General features: G+C 45.0%; 1 protein-coding gene across 7 annotated transcripts in view; it reads right to left on the minus strand.

The window, feature by feature from the left end:
* Nucleotides 1-674: 674 nt before the first annotated feature.
* Nucleotides 675-18,959, minus strand: part of Rbm33 (RNA binding motif protein 33) — a 101,110-nt gene continuing 82,825 nt past the window's right edge. For 4 of the 7 annotated variants that reach the window (XM_052172958.1, XM_052172961.1, XM_052172960.1 and 1 more), the window contains 4 exons: nt 12,778-12,987; nt 10,183-10,371; nt 6,562-6,650; nt 675-6,305 (listed from right to left, as the gene is read on the minus strand). In XM_052172958.1, the coding sequence (XP_052028918.1) occupies nt 6,257-6,305; nt 6,562-6,650; nt 10,183-10,371; nt 12,778-12,987 (537 nt within the window). In that variant the 3' untranslated portion in view covers nt 675-6,256. The remainder of the gene's footprint in view (nt 6,306-6,561; nt 6,651-10,182; nt 10,372-12,777; nt 12,988-18,959) is intronic. The other 3 variants (XM_052172965.1, XM_052172959.1, XM_052172962.1) reach the window with 2 other exon arrangements.

Below are 18,959 nucleotides of genomic sequence, written 5' to 3' on the forward strand. Positions count from 1 at the left end.
CCCAGAAGCAGGACAACATTATGTTGCCTCAATCTCAAAACAGCAAGGTCTGCATAAAACAGAGCTAGCAGCTGCGAGGAGGTGTCTCCATGCACAGGCTCTAAAGAGCAGTGGGGGTTAATATTCTTTTCTTGCAAGTGTAAGTGGACTAAAGGGTCTAAGCACCTTGACCACAGCAACAGCCTGTCACCATCTGGTCAGTCCCAGGTCTTGAAACCCAAACACAGTGCTGTGAAGTTTTCTGATTTCATGGTTCCATTAAGGAGACATGGTGCCAGCCAGGCAGTGGTGGCATACGCCTTTAATCCCAGCACTTGGGAGGCAAAGGCAGGAGGATTTCTGAGTTTGAGGCCAGCCTGGTCTACAGAGCAAGTTCCAGGACAGCCAGGGCTACACAGAGAAACCCTGTCTCGAAAAAACCGAAAAGAAAGAGGGAGAAGGGAGAGGGGAAAGAGGAGGGGGAGGGGGAGAAGGGAGAGACAGAAAGAGAGAGAGGGAGAGAGGGAGGGAGAGAAAAAAAAGAAAGGAAAAGAAAGGAAAAGAAAGGAGCCATGGTGCCACAGCTTTTGGCTGTGCCGAGAGCTGCCCTCCCCAGTCCCATCCATCCAGGGCCAATCACTGCCCAGAGCATTGTGTGGGGTGGACAGACGCAAAAGGAAGTAAACTCTTCAAAGCCAAGAAAACCTCTAATGTTTTATTGACAGAATTTTTTGGTTACAGTACAGCTGAAACACATTTTTTTTGCTATGAAAGCACACAAATGATACACACAACAATACATTTTCATCTACATCACAACTATTCTTCACATATATAGCCTGCAAGAGTTTCCACGTAGTGAATGCAAGGATAACTGGAGTAAGGCACGGCAGTGTCCCTCATACGGGAAGAGCACGTGACTGGCAGAAACACGAAGACCAGCAGAACAGTGAGGCCAGAGGAAAGCAAGGTGGCGTCTCGTGGTTTCTAAGCAGCCAGCGCACTCCCAGCAACACAGCCTGCACTCCGAGCTGCCTGCACAGCAGGGAGGCGCACACACAATACACGACGATGAGGGCCACACCAGCAAGGGCAGTATAATGGCCACACGGCCACCACTTCCATGCGAATGAGAGCACGCTACCACTAACACTGACCCATGCCCCGGGTCCTGCAAAGGTAGAGGGGTAAAAACAGAGACGGGTGGTTAATGACATGCAGACCACAGCTGAAAGGCACTGGCATCTCTAGGCCCAGAATCAAACTGCAAAATAATAAGCAAAAAGTCAAGCTCTCCAATTCAGGTTCAGGAGGAGCAAATCCCAAGGAAAGACCTGCCAAGGCAAAAGGGTTAGAGAAATGGCACATGTGGCCCTGGCGCAGATATCCACAATGTTTGCTCCGGCCAGAGGGAGCCTGACTCAAGTGTGTATCAGTGGTCACTGCAGGTGTGGAAGCCACAGAAGCAGAGGGAAAAAACATGCAAACAGGGACTCACTGGGGGGGGGGGGGAGGGGGAAGATGGGGGGGGGGGGGAACAGTGACAACACCTCAGGAGTCAACACAATGATGGAAGAGAAGCAGAAGGTGAGGAGGGAGCCAGAGGCCCAGCCAGGGCAAGGGAGTGGGCCGATAGCAGGAGAAGAGAGCAGAACATCAGACACTCTTAAAGTCAAAGGAAGCACACAGTAGCGCTGCTGCACCTGGAAAGTAAACATCAGAATTAAAGCCTGGGAGGGAAGTCCTCACAGAGGACGGCTCAGGATCAGGACCCCACACCTGTAAAAGTAAAGAACAAGTGGTTATCTATCTGCTCCTCAGCAGCCAGTCAGTGTGTGTGTGTGGGAGTGCTCTAAGACAACAGTGTAGAATGCAAAATGCGTTAGTCCCCAAACCAGCCTCCGCCGTACGTGTCCTTAAAATGAAAAGTAGTTTAGCAGAAAGTCATGTGAGAAAGTCAAGAGGCCTGCTGCTTTGAGCATATTAAACTTCCCAACACAGAACATGGTAACATGCACCTGTGTGTCCATCCCACCTGTGTGACTCTAAGAGAAACTACACAAGGTTCTAATTCACCTGCATTTTCCCATAAACCTTCGAAAACTCAGTAAACGGAAGCAAGGAGCGTACTTAACAACCTCTTCTACTGTCCATCTAAGGGAGAGTAGAGCTTTCGGTGCAAGTACCTGTTTTTTCAGCCCGTTCTACTAACACATGACAGAAAGAGGCAGCTGATCCGCAGTTTCTAGGTAAGTCAGGTAAGGTCCTAGCAAGTGTCCCTTCGGACACCTGATACCAGCAGGAGGTATACCTGGGATCCAATATGAATCAGTGGATTGCTCTGGTTCTGATACACAAAGCCATGGGTTTGTGTACCTAAGAAGTTAGGCATTTTAAATGACAAAAACTAAATAGGTTGCAAAAAAACCTTACAGGAAATCCTTAGGATTTAATAAATCAAGGCCAAATGCCTTTCCAAGTTTATATTTAAGAATATAAAAAGCACATTTCATCATAAACTTTAAAATACCCCAGCCGTCATTGCAGAATCATTAAATTTGGTGAAGTCTCTAGGGTTTCCCATAACTGAGCTAAGCGTCTAGTGGCTTCCTCTGTGGGCAGGGTCTTGCTCTCGTCTACACTGTGCCCATTTGTTATCTCCTTTGCCGAACACAGCAAGGTCCCCCTTCTCCCTCTCTGGGTAACAAGGCAACTGGGCACGAGAGTAAGGATGCAAAACCAGAGCTGGGGCCAATAAGCAGGAGGTGGGAACTGAAGCTCATTCTCAGGAAGGGGAACAGCGAGCAACAGAGCCACCCAGGGTGGCCCTCAGCTCTGGCACAAGGAAGTGCTTCCTGACTCGTGCATTTTATCCTGGGTCAGAGGACACAGAGAAGACCCTCAGAGCACCCAACGATGACCACAAACAACACTTAACTACTGCATGGCCTTCTTGGGCTCGTGTTCTTTGGTCACTGGGACCTATCTTTGACGGGTTCACTCAATGGTCCACATCAAGCTTACCTTCCTAATAATGCCACAGGAAATAAAAGACGAACAAATGAAAACCCAAAGACAGAAGACAGGGCTAGTCCTTAAGCCTAATTATCAAAGAAAGATCCTTCACCTAGCTTATGTCACCCCGAGAATCCCTCACATGTCCATCTGCTGGGCTCTACACCTGAGTGTAGGACTACCCTTTGGGGCCCCATCAGAGGTGGACACCCCTGGCATTCCTGCCTATAAGACTCTCCTTACCCACCGGACCACTGTCCAGTCCTCCCTCCCATGCCTTTTAAGTTCCCTACCCTTTCCATGAGCAGCAAAACCTTCTACCTGCTTCAGGCAGAATGCTGCTTGGTGGGGGAAAAAAGACCAATGGGTACAGGACCTAAGCTACATCCTGATTCAGACAACCGTCTTGGACCGTTGCAGATCACATGACAACTACCCAAATGAAAATGGTTATGGGAAACCCACCTCCCAGCCCCTCCAGCCACACTTCTCCACAGCAAGCCATGGGCACAGGACCTGCACAAGAAGCTGCCTATTTGGATTGGGTGGGGGCCAGGATGGGGGATTGCCTCAGAATCTCTTTTGAAAAAGAAAAGGTGAGATTTCCCCCTCAAGAAGAGTATCAATATAAGGATTTAACAAATGTGGCCAAGCCAAGGGCAGCATAAGGTTATGTTCAGGTAAGCAGCTGAGTGACTCACATTCATTACAGTACAAAATAAACAAGGCAGAGAGAGGGACAGCACCTTGTGTCTGTCCCTACTCTCTACCTCAGGACAGATGTGAGAGTCAATCCTTCAACCTTCTGGAGCTTGTGAACAAATAATACACAGATGAGGGTTAATGCATTGACTTACTACCATCTTTATGAAAATCAAATGTACACACAACAACAATTATGAAAGTGTCTCCATTAAACTTTGATAAGACAACAAAAAAGAACTAACAAATAGCTTAAGATGTTGCTGTTTGAGTTAAAAGCATTTCCATTAACGTTCTAATCTGAAAAGGTCCATATTTACACAGTATGCTAATGGTTCCATCTCATTTTAAATGCATGATACACAAAGAACAGAGATAATGGTTGCAGCAGATCTTCCACCATCTGACTTCCCTATGAGAAGGGCACTGCAAGTGGGGAGCGCTCTTTCTAATTCTGCTTCCTTCACTCTCTGTGCTTTCCTTCTCTGAAGCTAAGCCTTTAGAACTGGCTTGCCTGGTCTGACGTCCACTCCAAGTGGATGTGTAGCAAGGTCAGAGTGAGCAGTTGTTCTAAGCAGTGCTTGGAGCTGGTCTCACAGGACACTGCAATAAGAAAAAACGAGCTCATGTGTGCAGACAGTTAAGGGACACACATGCTCCTGGGTATCTCATCACGCTCAAAGCGGCCCTGAGACCCTCAGTAAACAGTGGTGCTGATGAGGATGCTTCCTTACCTGACTTCAATGCTTTAGTGCCTACTTTTCAGACAAAAATGCATAATTGGGTTTTAAAGGCCCAGCACTCAAAACTATTTGAAAAAGCAGTGAAACTGTTAAATTCATTTTACTGTGTTCTAACCCTCAACCTCCTCCTACATGGCATCTATCTTGTCCAATGAGAGCTAACATATTACCAAACTCACCAATTTAACAAAATATCTATCAATCTTTCCTGTGTTCCAGTGAAATGAGTGGGAGTGTCGGTGGACGACCAGTTGATAGCACTGGATGGGCTAGAGCAGCTGGGTACAGCCCCTGCAGGGCTGGTGCTTAGTGCACCACACAGGGGCGAGGCAGAGGCTTTGTGCTCAGAGGTGGCGCCATATACCACAAGTCTTCTAAGACATCCTATGACTACCTCAGCTCAACTGCCGAGAACCCAAACGACAACTGTGTCCCCCCCAGTGCTCCTTGCCAGCACATAGTGTCAACTCAGAGTCAATCCTATGCAAAGTTTCTTGGGGCCTGGAATACCATTCTCCAGTTGCTAAAACATTGGCAACTTAATCGAAAAAGTAATGTAAAACTTCAGCTGTGGAAGCCAGCTGCTTTGAGTCCAGAGCCTAACTCCCTCCTTATACCCAGCGACAGTAGATGACAACAGACTTTTGTCTCCTCCATCCTAATAAGGTATGTGAGATAAAATCACAGGTATAAAATACAACTAGAAAGTCCTGAGTGTGTCCTAGTATCAGTCCAGTCTAGAGTATGACCCAAACACTGAAGCGTTCACGGGGAAACATAATAAGGCACTGTGTTTAATGTCTGCCCAGCATGGACTTCCAAGGCATGCTTTGTAGACAGCAAATCTCACCTGGTGGAACCAACCAAAATGACTAATGTGGACAGATACACTTATCTTAGGCAGTATCAGCCCTGCTGAGAAATCCATCCTTCACACATGTGATAGAAGGGCAACCCAAAGAAAACTCAGAGCCCTGAAGAGCAGTGAGGCGATCAAAGCAATGGCAGCACACGCCACGGAGCTGGGGCATCTGAAAAGCAGAGAAGCCCAAGCAGGTCTGACCACCCTTCAAGCTGTGCCCCAACCTATGCCAGGAAACTAGGCCAAGAGGGCTGCCTGCAGAGTGGCAGAGCCACTGGCTCTGGAGTGCCCAGTGCTTGCCTAGCTAGCACTGTGCCCATCTGAGAATTTCTGCTGAAACAGGTGGCACTTTGGAAGTATTTACAAGAAGCAGAACTGCCACTTCCATGGCACCATTCCCAGACACCCATCTCACACCCTGGCTTTCCAGGGCAGGTGAGTGTCAATCATAATCACCCATTTTTACTTAGGTTTTACCAGAGCCTGTGAGGGCTTTCTGAGACCACTCCAGTTAAGTCTGGTTGAGAACTCTTTTCTAGCCTATACTGAAGATAAGTGCAACCATTATCAAATATTCTTTGCTGCAGAAAAAAAAATCCTTGGAATTTGAGCTGGCAACGTTCTTTCCTGAATCTAAAACTTTGTGACCAATCACACAGCAGGATCACGAAGAACAAGGTCTACATGCATTATAAGCACTTGGAAACAAAAGAACACGAGAACAGAGTTCTTGTGGACAACAGAATTCCAAACAATCTAACACCAGACTCGAATCCCATGTCCACCAGTTTAAACAGCTCTCTTCTGGAATCACCCTGTGGCTGGCTGGCGCGTAGACAAGTTGGCAAACTGCAGACTTGGAGAGACCTGCACTTCTGGGGATCCTGCACCGACCAACAGCTTCCTTGAAATTCCACAGTGTGTGCAGCATGAGGTCAGATTTTCCCATTCAAGATCACTCCACAATCAGGGCCACATTTATGTGGGACAGATCAATCATGTGCCTGTGAAAATTTGAAGAGACAGTTAACACACACTCTGATGGCAGCAGTGCACCAAGGTGAGTGGGAGCGAAGCAGAGGGTGGAGGTCCTGGTAAGCAAATCCTAAGGAATATGGAAACAGAAGGGCCCTCTCCAAACAACGAGAACAGTTCACAGAAAGGCTGTGAAACCAGATCTTGTTCTGCACCTTTGCACAACCCAGCCCAGCACAGCACCCTCCTCTTCCCCAGTCACCAACTACAGAGCACAGAGGATACCTGTGGAATTTCTGCTGAAACGCTAGTGCGTGGGCTGGCTCCTTGAACTTTGCTATGGCTTTCCGTTGCTGGGGAAGCATCTGTAAACTCTAGGGGAAGAAAACAAAGACAATTAACTAATGCCAACTGTGGCATAAAATAAAACATGTCATAAGTTTGTATATAAAATAGGAGTCTAGGCTGTTGGCTCAAAAATGCAAACAAGTCACTAGTCCCCCTTGGTCTCCCTGGGCCCCTGTACAAAGCAGTTGTAATCATAGGTGAAAGCAACTTCTTTCCCTGTGTCTTTCTGGAAGGCAACTTTTGATGGTGCCCTCACTCATCTAAAGAATGGCACTACACCCTGGTTTACCACAGGGTAAATGGATTCTGGGCCTGCATCAGGGTGAGCTGGGGGTAAATAAGCTCTTGCTCTTCCCTTCTTGTTCCCCTCTGTCCAGTCATCCCCCCACCCACCACCACCACATGCTCATGGCCGGCCTCTACTCCTTCTCTCTCCCCCCACCCTCTTAATTCCCCTCCCCATGCCCTAAATTTAAAAATGAATGAATGAATGAATGAATGAATGAATGAATGAATGAATGAGCTCCAGAGCCCTGGCTGTCACAGGTCTATAGACATAGGAGAACTGGCTCCCAAGTAAGAACCCTAACAAAAACTGCACACTGAGAAATGGCAAAGCAGGCCGTTATCTTATCTCACAGCTCTGGCCAGCTGCCTTTCTGAGGGTTAGTGTGGCACCGAGAAACAAACTCACAATTGCTAGGCATTCCAATCTAGTCCATAGAATTGCAGGACAAACAACTAAGCTAACAGAGAAAATGGTAAACAGCAGAGTCTGGCCAGAGGCAGCACTTAGATGCCCGATGTCACTACATTGTGGCTCACAGCCAATGCTGGCTAACTGTCATGGTCACTGAGCCATGTGAGGAGGAATCACTCTTTGTTTTTGGATTCTGGAGGTCCATGGAGTAAAAATTTTCTTCTGAACATAATTTCTGGCCAAGTCTAGCAAACAGATTTGTTCTATCAGAGGGGCCTCAAAATTACAATGAACTTATTTCCTTGGCTCTAAGCTTTAACCTAGCTCTGCTCTCAGAATAAGGCATACTGACTCAGGTCTCAACTAGTTGCACCCTCTCTATCTGAAACCAAGACACCAGGAGACTTAATGTCACATTTATCTCTTGCTCCAGCTTTCATTAGTCTCCTTGAGGCTGTGGGAACTTGTAGAATGTTAGGAAGTAGCACGCTAACTGAAACCAGTAGTGTCTCTGGGGTGACTACAGCACCCCGCCCCCAAATGCTCAGGTCTGATGGGTACTAAAATGTGTTTTATCATCACTCTCTCCTGAGTAGAAAGCTTGAAAGACCAGCTATCCCCTTGGCCAACACTCAGTACTAAGCCACTGAGCACTAGATACCCCAAGTACACTGACCTTACTTCACTCTGAAACACCAAACAGAAATAACACACTGTTTCTTCTCAAAACAGGATTAACAGTGCTAAAATCCTAGTTCAGCTACTTAATACCATTTCACTGACTACTGTATTCAAGCCAGTCAAAGAAATCAATCTTGGACCACATTTCTATCATGTAGAAAAATTATTTAAAATTGTGTGTGCATGTGTGTGTGTCTGTGTGTGCGTCCAAGAAGGCCAGATGTGACAGTGATGAGTCGCCTTTTATGGGTGCTGGGAATTAAAATTCTAGTCTTCTTGAAGAGCAGTCAATACATGCTCTTGACTGCTCAGCCATCTCTCCAGCCTTGAGTCACATCTTTACCCATCAAATACTGCCAGACTTTGTTTTGTTTTGATTTTGTTAGTGCATAGTCTTAATCCAGCACTTGGGGGACAGAGGCAGTTGGATCTCTGAGTTTGAGGCCAATGTAATTTACAGAGCCAGTTCAGGACAACCAGGGCTACCCAGAGAACCCCCGTCTTTAAAAAAAAGAAAATCCAACCAACCAGCCAACCAAGTATATATTCATATAATCCTACTCAAAACCATTGTGATCTGCCTCCAGGGAGAAGAAGCCTTGGTCCAGCAGTTCCTAAGGCACTCCCAGGGTGCACACAGGACTGAAACTGCTATCATCTAAAGGGTAGGCATGTTACTGACATATCCAGATGCATATAGCATTTTTTCTGCTGGGGATATTAGGTGACCACAATAAACTTTATTTAAAACACAATTATTCTTTGTTTACAGCGCACGCGCGCACAGAAACACACACACACACACAGCAAATTAAAGGGGGATAGGGATGAGCCACTAAGAGATCTATATTAATCCCAAAGTCCCACTCACCATGTCTGCTGGGGACCACCACAGTCAAGAGAATACCCAGGACTGCTTATGCTGAAGCCAGAGCACATGTCAACAGTGCTAGAGCTGCCCTCACTCTCAGTGCAAAAAGCAGAGAAAGTGAGAATCCTCACAAGACCTGATTAGAAATGCCAGCCTTCTGCAAGCACCTGGGGCCACACTGTGTAACGGTGTTAAAATCTGGACTGTCTGGGCCATTGTGTAACTCTGAATAGTCAACTATTTTGACTCTCTGGTTACAATAACTACATGTTATTACATGTCTATAATCTTCTATTATTAATTTTGTTCCTACAAATAACCCATACTACAATAAACTACTCAGAAAGCATCTTTTTAGACAGTCTCAATATATACCCCAGCTAGCCTCAACTTATGCTCCTCCGAAGTGAGCCTCTGAGTGTTGGGATTACAGGTGTATTTCCAAACAGCTAGCAAAAGTGGAAGTCAAAGTCTGAAGATTAATCTCTCAATAAAAAAGATTAAAGTAAGTCCAGCAACCTCTCTTAAGAATCCCATAATAAAGGTGGCTGTAATTAAACCCAAATACCTAAACACCAGGCCCAGTTTTGGAAGGCTTTCTCTTCTACTCTCTTTCAGATCTCTTAAAATTAAGTAGACATATGTCTGTTTGAGGAAGGGTTCTTCCTTCTTCCTATATAACCCTGTCTGGCCCATTAACTTGCTTTGTAGACTAGGCTGGCCTCACTGTCAGAGGTCAATCAGAGGCCTCACAAATGCTAGGGTTAGAGGTGTGAGCTACCACATCCAGCTGTAAACGGAAATCTGAAACATCTTAGTCAAGCACCAAAATTAAAAAAATGCCCTTTGTTCTGCTCAGAAATGTAACATTACCAGACATAGAATGGTTGTCTGTCTCCATCCTTCATATGACTGGTAACAAGCTCAAACTTTTTAAAGGACACTACCACAAAGTGTAAATTACTACTACATCTGTATTGAAAATGCTAAGATGAACACCAGTACTGTGAGTATGTGACACAGCTTCAGAAAATAAGACAAGAAGGCTAAATTACTTGAAAATTTAAGATATAGGTATTTGACACATAGGTACCTGTACACATGTGAACTTTAGGATAGACTTCAAAGGACAATTTGTTCTATTAGAGTATTTACTTCCTAAACTTTGTGAGGAAACTAAACCTAAACTAAACCTAAACTAGCCTCTTTCTTCTTGAGTACCATCTTATTACAAATGTAGCCTACAATGCCCACTGTTCTAGAAAGATGATCCTACTAGCATTGTCACCACATGCAGGCAACCCACCTGGATAGGCCCCACGGACATCAGCAGGCTCTTCAGCTGGACGTCAGTAGTGGACGAAGACAGGCCTTCCACAGACACCACACAGGGCTGTGGCTTGCACTCCACCACTCGAAGGTTCTGCTTATTTGGCATTAGTCGTCCCCGGCCCATGGGACCTGCCACTCCTCGGCCTCGTCCGTGCATGACAGCCTGGCAATGACAAAGTAGATGCATTCTGACATCTGAGTAGATTCTTCCCATAGTGGCTAATAAAATACAAAAGTAACAATGTGCTCAGGGTCCCTCAGGGCACGCTGTCAGCCACCGGATCTTCTTAGAGGGTGGCCTAATAGCTAACCAGGGCAACACCAGCAGGTAGAAGGAGGCGAAGGGGGAAGCTGCAGAGTTCTACAGCTGTACTGAAGGGATTCTGGCATTACTTTCATTCATGATACAAGCACCACAGAGATACAACACTGGCAGCAATTAGCACAGGAAAGGGTCATATCCCATCCTAACTGTCCCAAACAAACACTTCTCCCACCATGGACATCGGACATATGGTATACACAGGGTTAAATCGCCAACTATGGGCTAGGGAGATGGCTCAGAGGTTAAGATCACTGACTACTCTTTCAGAGGTCCTGAGTTCAATTCCCAACAACCACATAGAGGCTCACAACCATCAGTGATGGGATCCAATTCCCTCTTCTGGTGTGTCCAAAGACAGCTACAGTATACTCATACACATAAAATAAATACGAGTGAGTCATCTGGGATTCTATACAAAGATGCAAGCTTTCTATTTATCATCCTCAAGCCTTGAAACAAGACCTTATCTAGCCATGTGTGACAATCACCTCCAGAGCTTTCACATAGTCATACACCAACCTGCCAGTAAAAGCACCATCTTTCAAAGCTACCCGAATTTCAGGACCACAGTGAAGAGTCTCCACTGTAGAAAGGCTACATGGCTGGCATTTCTAACATTTTCAACTGGTAAGGCAATTAAAGAGAATACCTAATTCTGCAGTTATCTAGCTAGGTGTGCAGAGAGTGAACCAAAGCAGACTGGACCTCACCCATGTCCTACCCTAATTTTGTCCTAGCACTTTGTTTAAAGACGCAATCTACCATAGCCCACTACCTCAGAGGAAAGGCACAAAGCCAGAGTTGATACACTATGTGTGGGCACCATAGGAATGGAAACCTAGAGGCACACACTTAGAGGTCCATCTACATATATAAGGTCACTACCATTCCTGGGAGGCACATGCTGGAGAAACAAGGTGATGGTTCAAGGTGTTTTTCAAGGACATGAAAGGTGTTTTCTACTTTCCTTACAGAAAGTCGCATTATGTACACTCTGGTATAGATTTCAGCCAGATACTAGGTTTTAATATAAAGCCTTATAAAAAGCTCCAGCAAGTGAGAGACATCATTGGCCTCTTAATGGAGAGCGAAGGAGTGGGAGGTGAAGCCCCTCTCGCAAGCCAATATTTAGTTCTCTAAAGTCTTGTTCTTCATTTAGCCAGAGGTTTGAAAGGAAATGTAGTCTGTGAGATCCACCATTGTATTGCAGGAGTTAACATTAATGTGTACATCTGCCTGCTGCAACAGCAGTTCTCTATGGGCCCCCATCTCTTTACCAGTGTGAGAGACAGCACACACAAGGTAAAAGAAGCCCTGTACCAGCAGACCTGACATCTGAAGAGGGGCAGAACCTGCGACAGTCTCCTTCTGCCTGGCCTCACCTGCACCTCAGACTCGTGCCTCTGCTGTAGAGGGGACTTAGCGTTCACTCACTTCTGATGGTTAGAAAGCTGCCTTTCCCCCAGAAGCTTCTGGAACTTCTCTGTGTGCAATATGACTAGACTGGCGTTCTAGTTCTCAAGAAGGGACAGGGAGCCTCTGGGACCCAGCCCCCACCCTTGGTAGGCTGGGCTCAGGAGATGCCCTTCACCTACTCCTTTACCTCCACAGGGCCTTGTCTCTATTCCTTAAACTGAGGGGTGACTAGACAGGACAAGGATACCTCAGGTTCTCCATTAGGAACATTCCGGCTATCAATCCAGTGGGTGAGAGGAACAGACGTACCAGTGCTGTCTGTACTGGACAGTGGCTCTTACAAGGTGCAAGACAGCCATACTCTCCAGTTGTATCACCAAGTAAATGAGTGGAGAGAAAGGCTTTCTAAATCAGGACTAAGAAAACAATGGCTCTGGAAAACTGGAATACCCAAAACATAATCCACACATCAAATGAAGTACAAGAAGAACCGAGGAGTGGCCCCTGGTTCTGGAAAGACTCAGTGTAGCAGTATAAGGCAAAACCAGAACAGGGAAGTGGGAAGGGGTGGGTGAGAGAATAGGGTGAGAGAAGGGGGCTTATGTGACTTTTAGGGGTGGGGGGCCAGAAAAGGGGAAATCATTTGAAATGTAAATAAAAAATATATCGAATAAAAAAAAGAAACAAAAAAAGAAAGAGAAAAAAAAAAGGAAAGAAAACAATGGCTCATTTACTAATGTGAGTATCAGCAAGTACCAAAAAGCCCACCCAATGCCAAGTCCTCTCAGGCAGGAAAGCTACAGGGCCAGGGTCTTTCCACTTCAGTACCTTCTTGGCTGGGTGAATCCCTTGGATGCTTTTGATCCCTGGAGGAACAGCTGGGTACATGTGGGGCCCCACAGGAAGGGGCTGGGGCTGCTGAGGAACCCCCTTGGTCAGGGTCACCTTGCGGGTAGGCTGCTGTCTCATGTCCGGAGGCTGCGGAAGCCGCTGGGGCTGGCCTTCTGTGTGAGCAAAACCATCGCTCTCTCCTCCCTGCTGAAACCAACAAGGCAGCAGGCAGATCAGTGTCTGCCCACCATTCTGGGGCACTGCCAGTGTTGACCTTGAGGCAGAACTTTTCAGAAATAAATAATACCAAATCTGCCTCTTCCCTGGAACCAGTAGGGAAACTTCTCATTGGGCAGGGGTTAAAGTTTTAAAAACAACATTTTTGAAATTTAAAACATTAAATTTTCTTTTAACAAATGTATTCATTTAAAGAGTCTGCAATAAACACAAGTACAGTTTAATTCACTCTGATTACACTGTAAAACTACTTCATTTTGTATTGCCAAGAACACTCTTGTTGAAAGCTGACAACCAGTCTTAACTTTGTAGTTGTTGCTCAATCGCACCACAAATGGAAAAGTTGCCTGGCTCCAGGTCTGCTGCAAAAGGCCTCCCACCTGAGGATCTATCTGTACCACTAGCAGGCTTCACAGCCAGTGAACGACAGAGAAGTAGCGATGTGCTTGGCTAAGAGCTTGGGAAACATCCACAGCCTGTCTTCCGGTCCTCTTGCTCTCAACTCCAATGGCTCCTGACCATAAGGACCATGAGGTAGGACCACAGGCATGCCCATGTCTGTGCTATCAAGCGGCAGTAAAGAGACAATCTGTGAGTCGGGCCTATGGGCAATCTGAAGTATTCAGTAGTATTTTAGCAGTATTTCAAAGAATGACTGACTGTTGAGTGAGACAGAAAGAACAGAGAATTCTGTGCTGCTACATTATGCAATCTTAGTGGGCATGAATGTTGACCCTTGAGTGTACTTGTACTCTTCTTGATGTCAAGAGGCAGGTGATGGTTGGTAACTTTCCCACACAGGCTACACAGCCGTGAGGTTTTCCCACCCACCTATAGAGGTGGATTATAGTTTATTCCCACCAAAGCCATTCTGAAGTTAACTGTCAGTGCAGTAGTATAAGAGGTCATAAGGCCTTTAGAAGCTGTTTGGTCACAGGGACTCCCCCACTCATGAAGTGATTCATATGGTTCTGTGAAAAGCTATCAAAAGGTACCTGGCCTCTTACATCTCTCCACCCTCCCCACCTTTCTTCTGCAGCAAGCGTCTGTCCGACTTTCTTCCATGAAACCCTCACCACAGTTGGGATCCTGGTTGCCATGCTCTAAAATTTCCCAGCCTGGAGAACCAAGAACCAAAATTAAACTCTCTTCTTCATCCAGCCTTTGGTATTTTGTTATAACCACAGAAAAAAAGACTAGACAATCTCCTAAGTTATCTTTTAGAGACCACTTAATGGAAAAAAGGGGCCTTCAAGGAAAAGCAACCAGTATAACTATGACCTAAGAAAAGATAAGCTGTTATTATAAGGGAGCAGAGCTTTCACCATCTGCAGCATGCAGAAACTGGCAAGTCTGGTCTCCCTAAAACTTCACAGACTTGCAAAAACAACCATATTGGGGCAATGGAATCAACACAGAGAAAGAAAAGGTGACAAAGCACTGTTGCCAGGACCAAGTGCATGTACTGTCACCTTCCCCCAAAGGACCCAGCAAGTGTCCTAGAACAAAATTGGATGGACCCATGGAACCCACAAGACATGGTAAGAAATAATAATTTAAAAAAACATTTAGAGTGAATTAAATTCAAATATTACAGTTATTCCAAGAACAAGTTGAGACAGTAAGAGTAACCAGCTCCCACTTCCAAACCAACGAGGATGGGACAATAACGGTCACACTCAAGGACAGATACAGAGAAGCCACTTCTCTATCAGCCCCATAGATATTGGCTACTATCTACTGGCTACTCTGCAAACAGCAAACACCACACTCCTTTAACCATCCTACCTAAGAAAAACAAATGGGCAGAGGACAAATGTTTCAACTGGAAAACAGAGGACCATAACAATGTGGCTCAAAGCAGTGAAAAGGATGTTATAAACAATATGCCAGCATATCAGTCAACTTACATGAAATGGGCCAATCCAACAAAAACACATACCCAAACTGGCTCAAAATCCAAGGAGCAAAGACTAGAGCTCTAAGGAGCAAGGACACAGAATTGACGAGACATTTCTCACAAAGAAAAACACAAATCCTAGGGGATTCTACCACAGTGCTAAGGTAAAAGTGTTACCTAGTTCAGTCTCATTCCAGAAAAAAAGGGGAATGGGAGGCCTGTGTTATGCTGACTACAAAGACACCAACATCAAAAGGAAAAGGCACCTACTAAAGAATACCCTCAGAAACACCCAAGATGTGAGCGGGTTCGCTCTAGGAAGACAGAAAAAGCACTTCACATCAAGGTGATTCAAATCTTAATTAACCATAACATGATACAGCTGTAGACAGCCAGATCCCAGCCTGAGAGGCACTGGCCCCAGTGAGTGCAGGTAGGTCATTGGCTCCTACAATATGTGGCTATGTAAAAGCATTTAAGAATATTTTACTATGGAAATTCTCCAGTATGTACAAAGAGATAACCAAATCACAGCATGATGCAGGCGTGTATGTGTGTGTGTGTGTGTGTATGTATGTTTGGTTTTTCAAGACAGGGTCTCTTTGTGTAGCCCTGGGTGGCCTCAAACTCAGAGCTCTGCCTGCCTCTGCCTCCAGAATGACAGGCTCAAAGGTGCATGCCACCACCACCACCTGGCTTCACTTTTTACTTTGAAATCACCTATATTCTGAAAAAAATATAGGCACTTAGACTAAGCACTTGCCTGGATGCATCTCCTGTTCCCCAAGGACAAAAACTTCTGAAAGTTCTTGACAGGCAGAGGCAGCAGCCTGACTTTCTGAGGAGTCTGCCTTCCCATAAGTTTCTACTGGGTGGAGGTCAATTCTGGACTTTTGCACACAAAAAGCTAATTTCAGGCAAAGTTTAATACTCATAGACTCTGGATTAACACTAGTAGAAAATGGTCAATAGACAGGATAATCGGCCATTGCCAGGAACACATTTTTATATGTCATGCACATAACAGTCATGCACATAAACAAACCTGAATGAGATTCAAGATAAACTAAATCTACCCTGTATCTTGCTTGCTATGACCTGTACACCCAGTTCTAGCACTGAAAAAGGACCTGTAATTATTAGTCTCTATGTTGCACAAGTTTTAAAATACTGTTGTTTCAAATTAAGCATCTTAGAAATCTGTTGCTGCCAAGTAAGCAACCCAGTGTCCCTGAGTAGATGCCGAATGATGTTCCCTATATATAAAAGCAAGTCTGCTGGAAGAACAGTCTCCCCAGGCAGCAGGGTGCATGCTGTAACTACTGGCACAGCAGTTTATCCAAAGCAGATAAGGGAGAAGACATTATAGCCATAATAACCATCAGGTAGAGACATACTGTTGAACTGCTCTAAAATGATTGTCTTTTAATGAATAAAATAAAAATGTCCCTTAAGACTAATGTTTGGTTTTAAAATTCCTATCTGAATTAAGTAAGCTCAGGGAATACTTTTTATCAGCTTAATCTTACAAAAAAATGAGGTTTGTGGCCATCAACATTAGCAGGACAAATTTATTTATAACAAATGGTTTAAATGTACAGATAAAAATGCCCATTGACACTGTCAGGGCTTCTTGCAATTTGACAGATCAAATCTTATTTTCATTCTTTAAAACCCATGAAGAAGTGGTATCACTGAGTTGCATTCACTAGCAGGCAAATTGATTAATCCCTCTCCATAGAACCTCAGCCCTTGATTATACCTATCAGGCGTTAAGCAGCATTATTCTGGAGTGACAACACTTGACAAATTCCCCAATCATTTTCCTCAGCCTTTGTGGCCCTGCTAGCTTGTATTAACCCTGATGAAAAATTAATTTTCCTTATCTTCTTCTAAACCCCAAAATCCAAATCCGCCAAACTGGCAACTCTTTCTGTAAAGGTATTATGAAAACCTCTAAAAGATTAATTACATGTCTTCAGGTGACATTAAATTAATTTCTGTACTCATGACAGACATTTGATACTCAGCACTGAAAGGACAGATAACATTGTCAGGACACACAGAAGGACAGTGGCATGGTGTCCCAGGGCAACCTCTTATGAATTCTCCTTCTGATAAGTCCACACTTCACTGTCACCAGCAGTATGGACGATGGTGCAGCCACAACCCTGGCTGCACAGGTTTCTATTAAGGATAACAATACAGGCCTATCCCAGCTATCTCTATGAGACTCATTTGGGATCAGCACAGCAAACGATATGCAAGCTATGCAAAGTTTCTAAGTACACAATGTGTAGAACTCTGGCCCAGGGTGCCGCTGTGGGATGAGAGAACACCTTACATTGATCAGCCATGCTTACTTGCCAGCAAGCACACTGGGGACAGAAATCTGGAACATTATTTCAGATAATGGGGCCCAGAAGGCAACTACAAACCAAACCCAAAAGACAAAAGCTACTTGAGTAGCCAGCCCTAACTACTGGGCTTTACTTCATGGGGGATTCACTTAGCACATGTGGTCCACTTTACCATATGAGAATGTGTCATTTATTCAGGAGCTTACCTTGTAATAATCCTCCATTCTGAGATTAGTTAGATATGAGAAGAATTAGCTAGTCTTTAAATTAAACAAACAAACAACAATTTAAAAAACAACAACAACAACAAAACACCAAAGCCCTAAGCTTCTGAGGAGAAACAACAATGTCCAGGGCAGACGGTTCAAACCAACCAGGTGAAAATGAAAATGTATTGGAAGTGAGGTTCTAGGTGCTTGGCAATATGGAGACTTCCTAAACAGCGCAGCTGTGAACTGCTTCTTCCAACTCAGAGCTGAGGCTTCAGGGGCAGTTTTGTTCCTGCAGACCTGCCCACTGCAAGCCTGTTACCTACTGCTACAGCTATGTCACCAACAGTCTCAGAACTCTATCTATGGTCCTGTCCTGCATACCTGCAAAGACCACAATTACAGTCAGTTCTTCCTCCATCTGAGCCGCCTAGGCTATGCCCAGGTGCTGCCAGCTAGCTTCGGCCACAACCAACCAAGCAGGGCAGAGTTGTGTCCTCTAAATAACTGTTTCAAACTAGCAAATGTGACACTTCAAAGTTCAAAACAGCAGGCAGACAAGATGGTTCGGTGGGTAGGGGTGTTTGATGGCAAGCCTGATGACCTAAGTTCTAGTCCCTGAAAGGCACATGATGGAGAGACAACTTTCCTAAGTCTTCTGATCACCACAAGTAAACGGTGGCACACCAGAATAAATGTGAACATTTTTAAAGTTCAAAAGCGGCAAACAGATCTTACAAAAGAATTCTGTTCAGCAAACCAAATGAAAAGGAGTTTGAAGGGAAAAGCAGAAGATGGCTGCAAAGATTAATAGTAAAGATCAATGTTATTCTGGGCCCTGCTCCTATATTGCTCACTTCCTGGTATCACTGACAAGGCTAGGGAACAACAATCATGTTCACTCTCGGACATTCTGGAAAGAATCCGTGTCCTCCCCTCCTCTGCTTTGATATAAGAAACCCAACTAAGCAGACATCTTCAGCTTCATGTTTACATCTAAGGATTTCTAGTGCCCTTGAAGCTGTCCAGGGTTCTAGTGACAAACATGGTGAGAAGGCAGAAAGCTGCTCAAGAGCAGGGACCAGAAGCTAAAGCCCTAAAAGCACGGGAAGCTCTAGTCAGCAGACAGGACAGAGCATTGCAGAAGCACCAGCCGGGCTCCCAGAACAGCAGCAGTCCTGAGCAATAGAAAATAAGAGGCTCAAGAGAACTCACCAGAATAAGAGGCAGAGAACAAGAAGGGGATGTGGGATATGCTCCATCAGCCTGGGACTAAAGACAGGTGAGCAACTCTCCATCAGGCTGGTACTTCCCAAAGTAACAGAAGATTGGAGAGATAAAATGTTGTGTTTCTATTCATCACAACCTCAACACTAAGGTGTGTTAGGTATACCTTATGTTCTCTTTATATTATGCTTAAAATAGAACTAAAACCTTAATCTGGAGAATAAAACAACTGCCAATTTTCTTTTT

Source organism: Apodemus sylvaticus, chromosome 2 (genome assembly GCF_947179515.1).
Source record: "Apodemus sylvaticus chromosome 2, mApoSyl1.1, whole genome shotgun sequence".
Classification (NCBI taxonomy): domain Eukaryota; kingdom Metazoa; phylum Chordata; class Mammalia; order Rodentia; family Muridae; genus Apodemus; species Apodemus sylvaticus.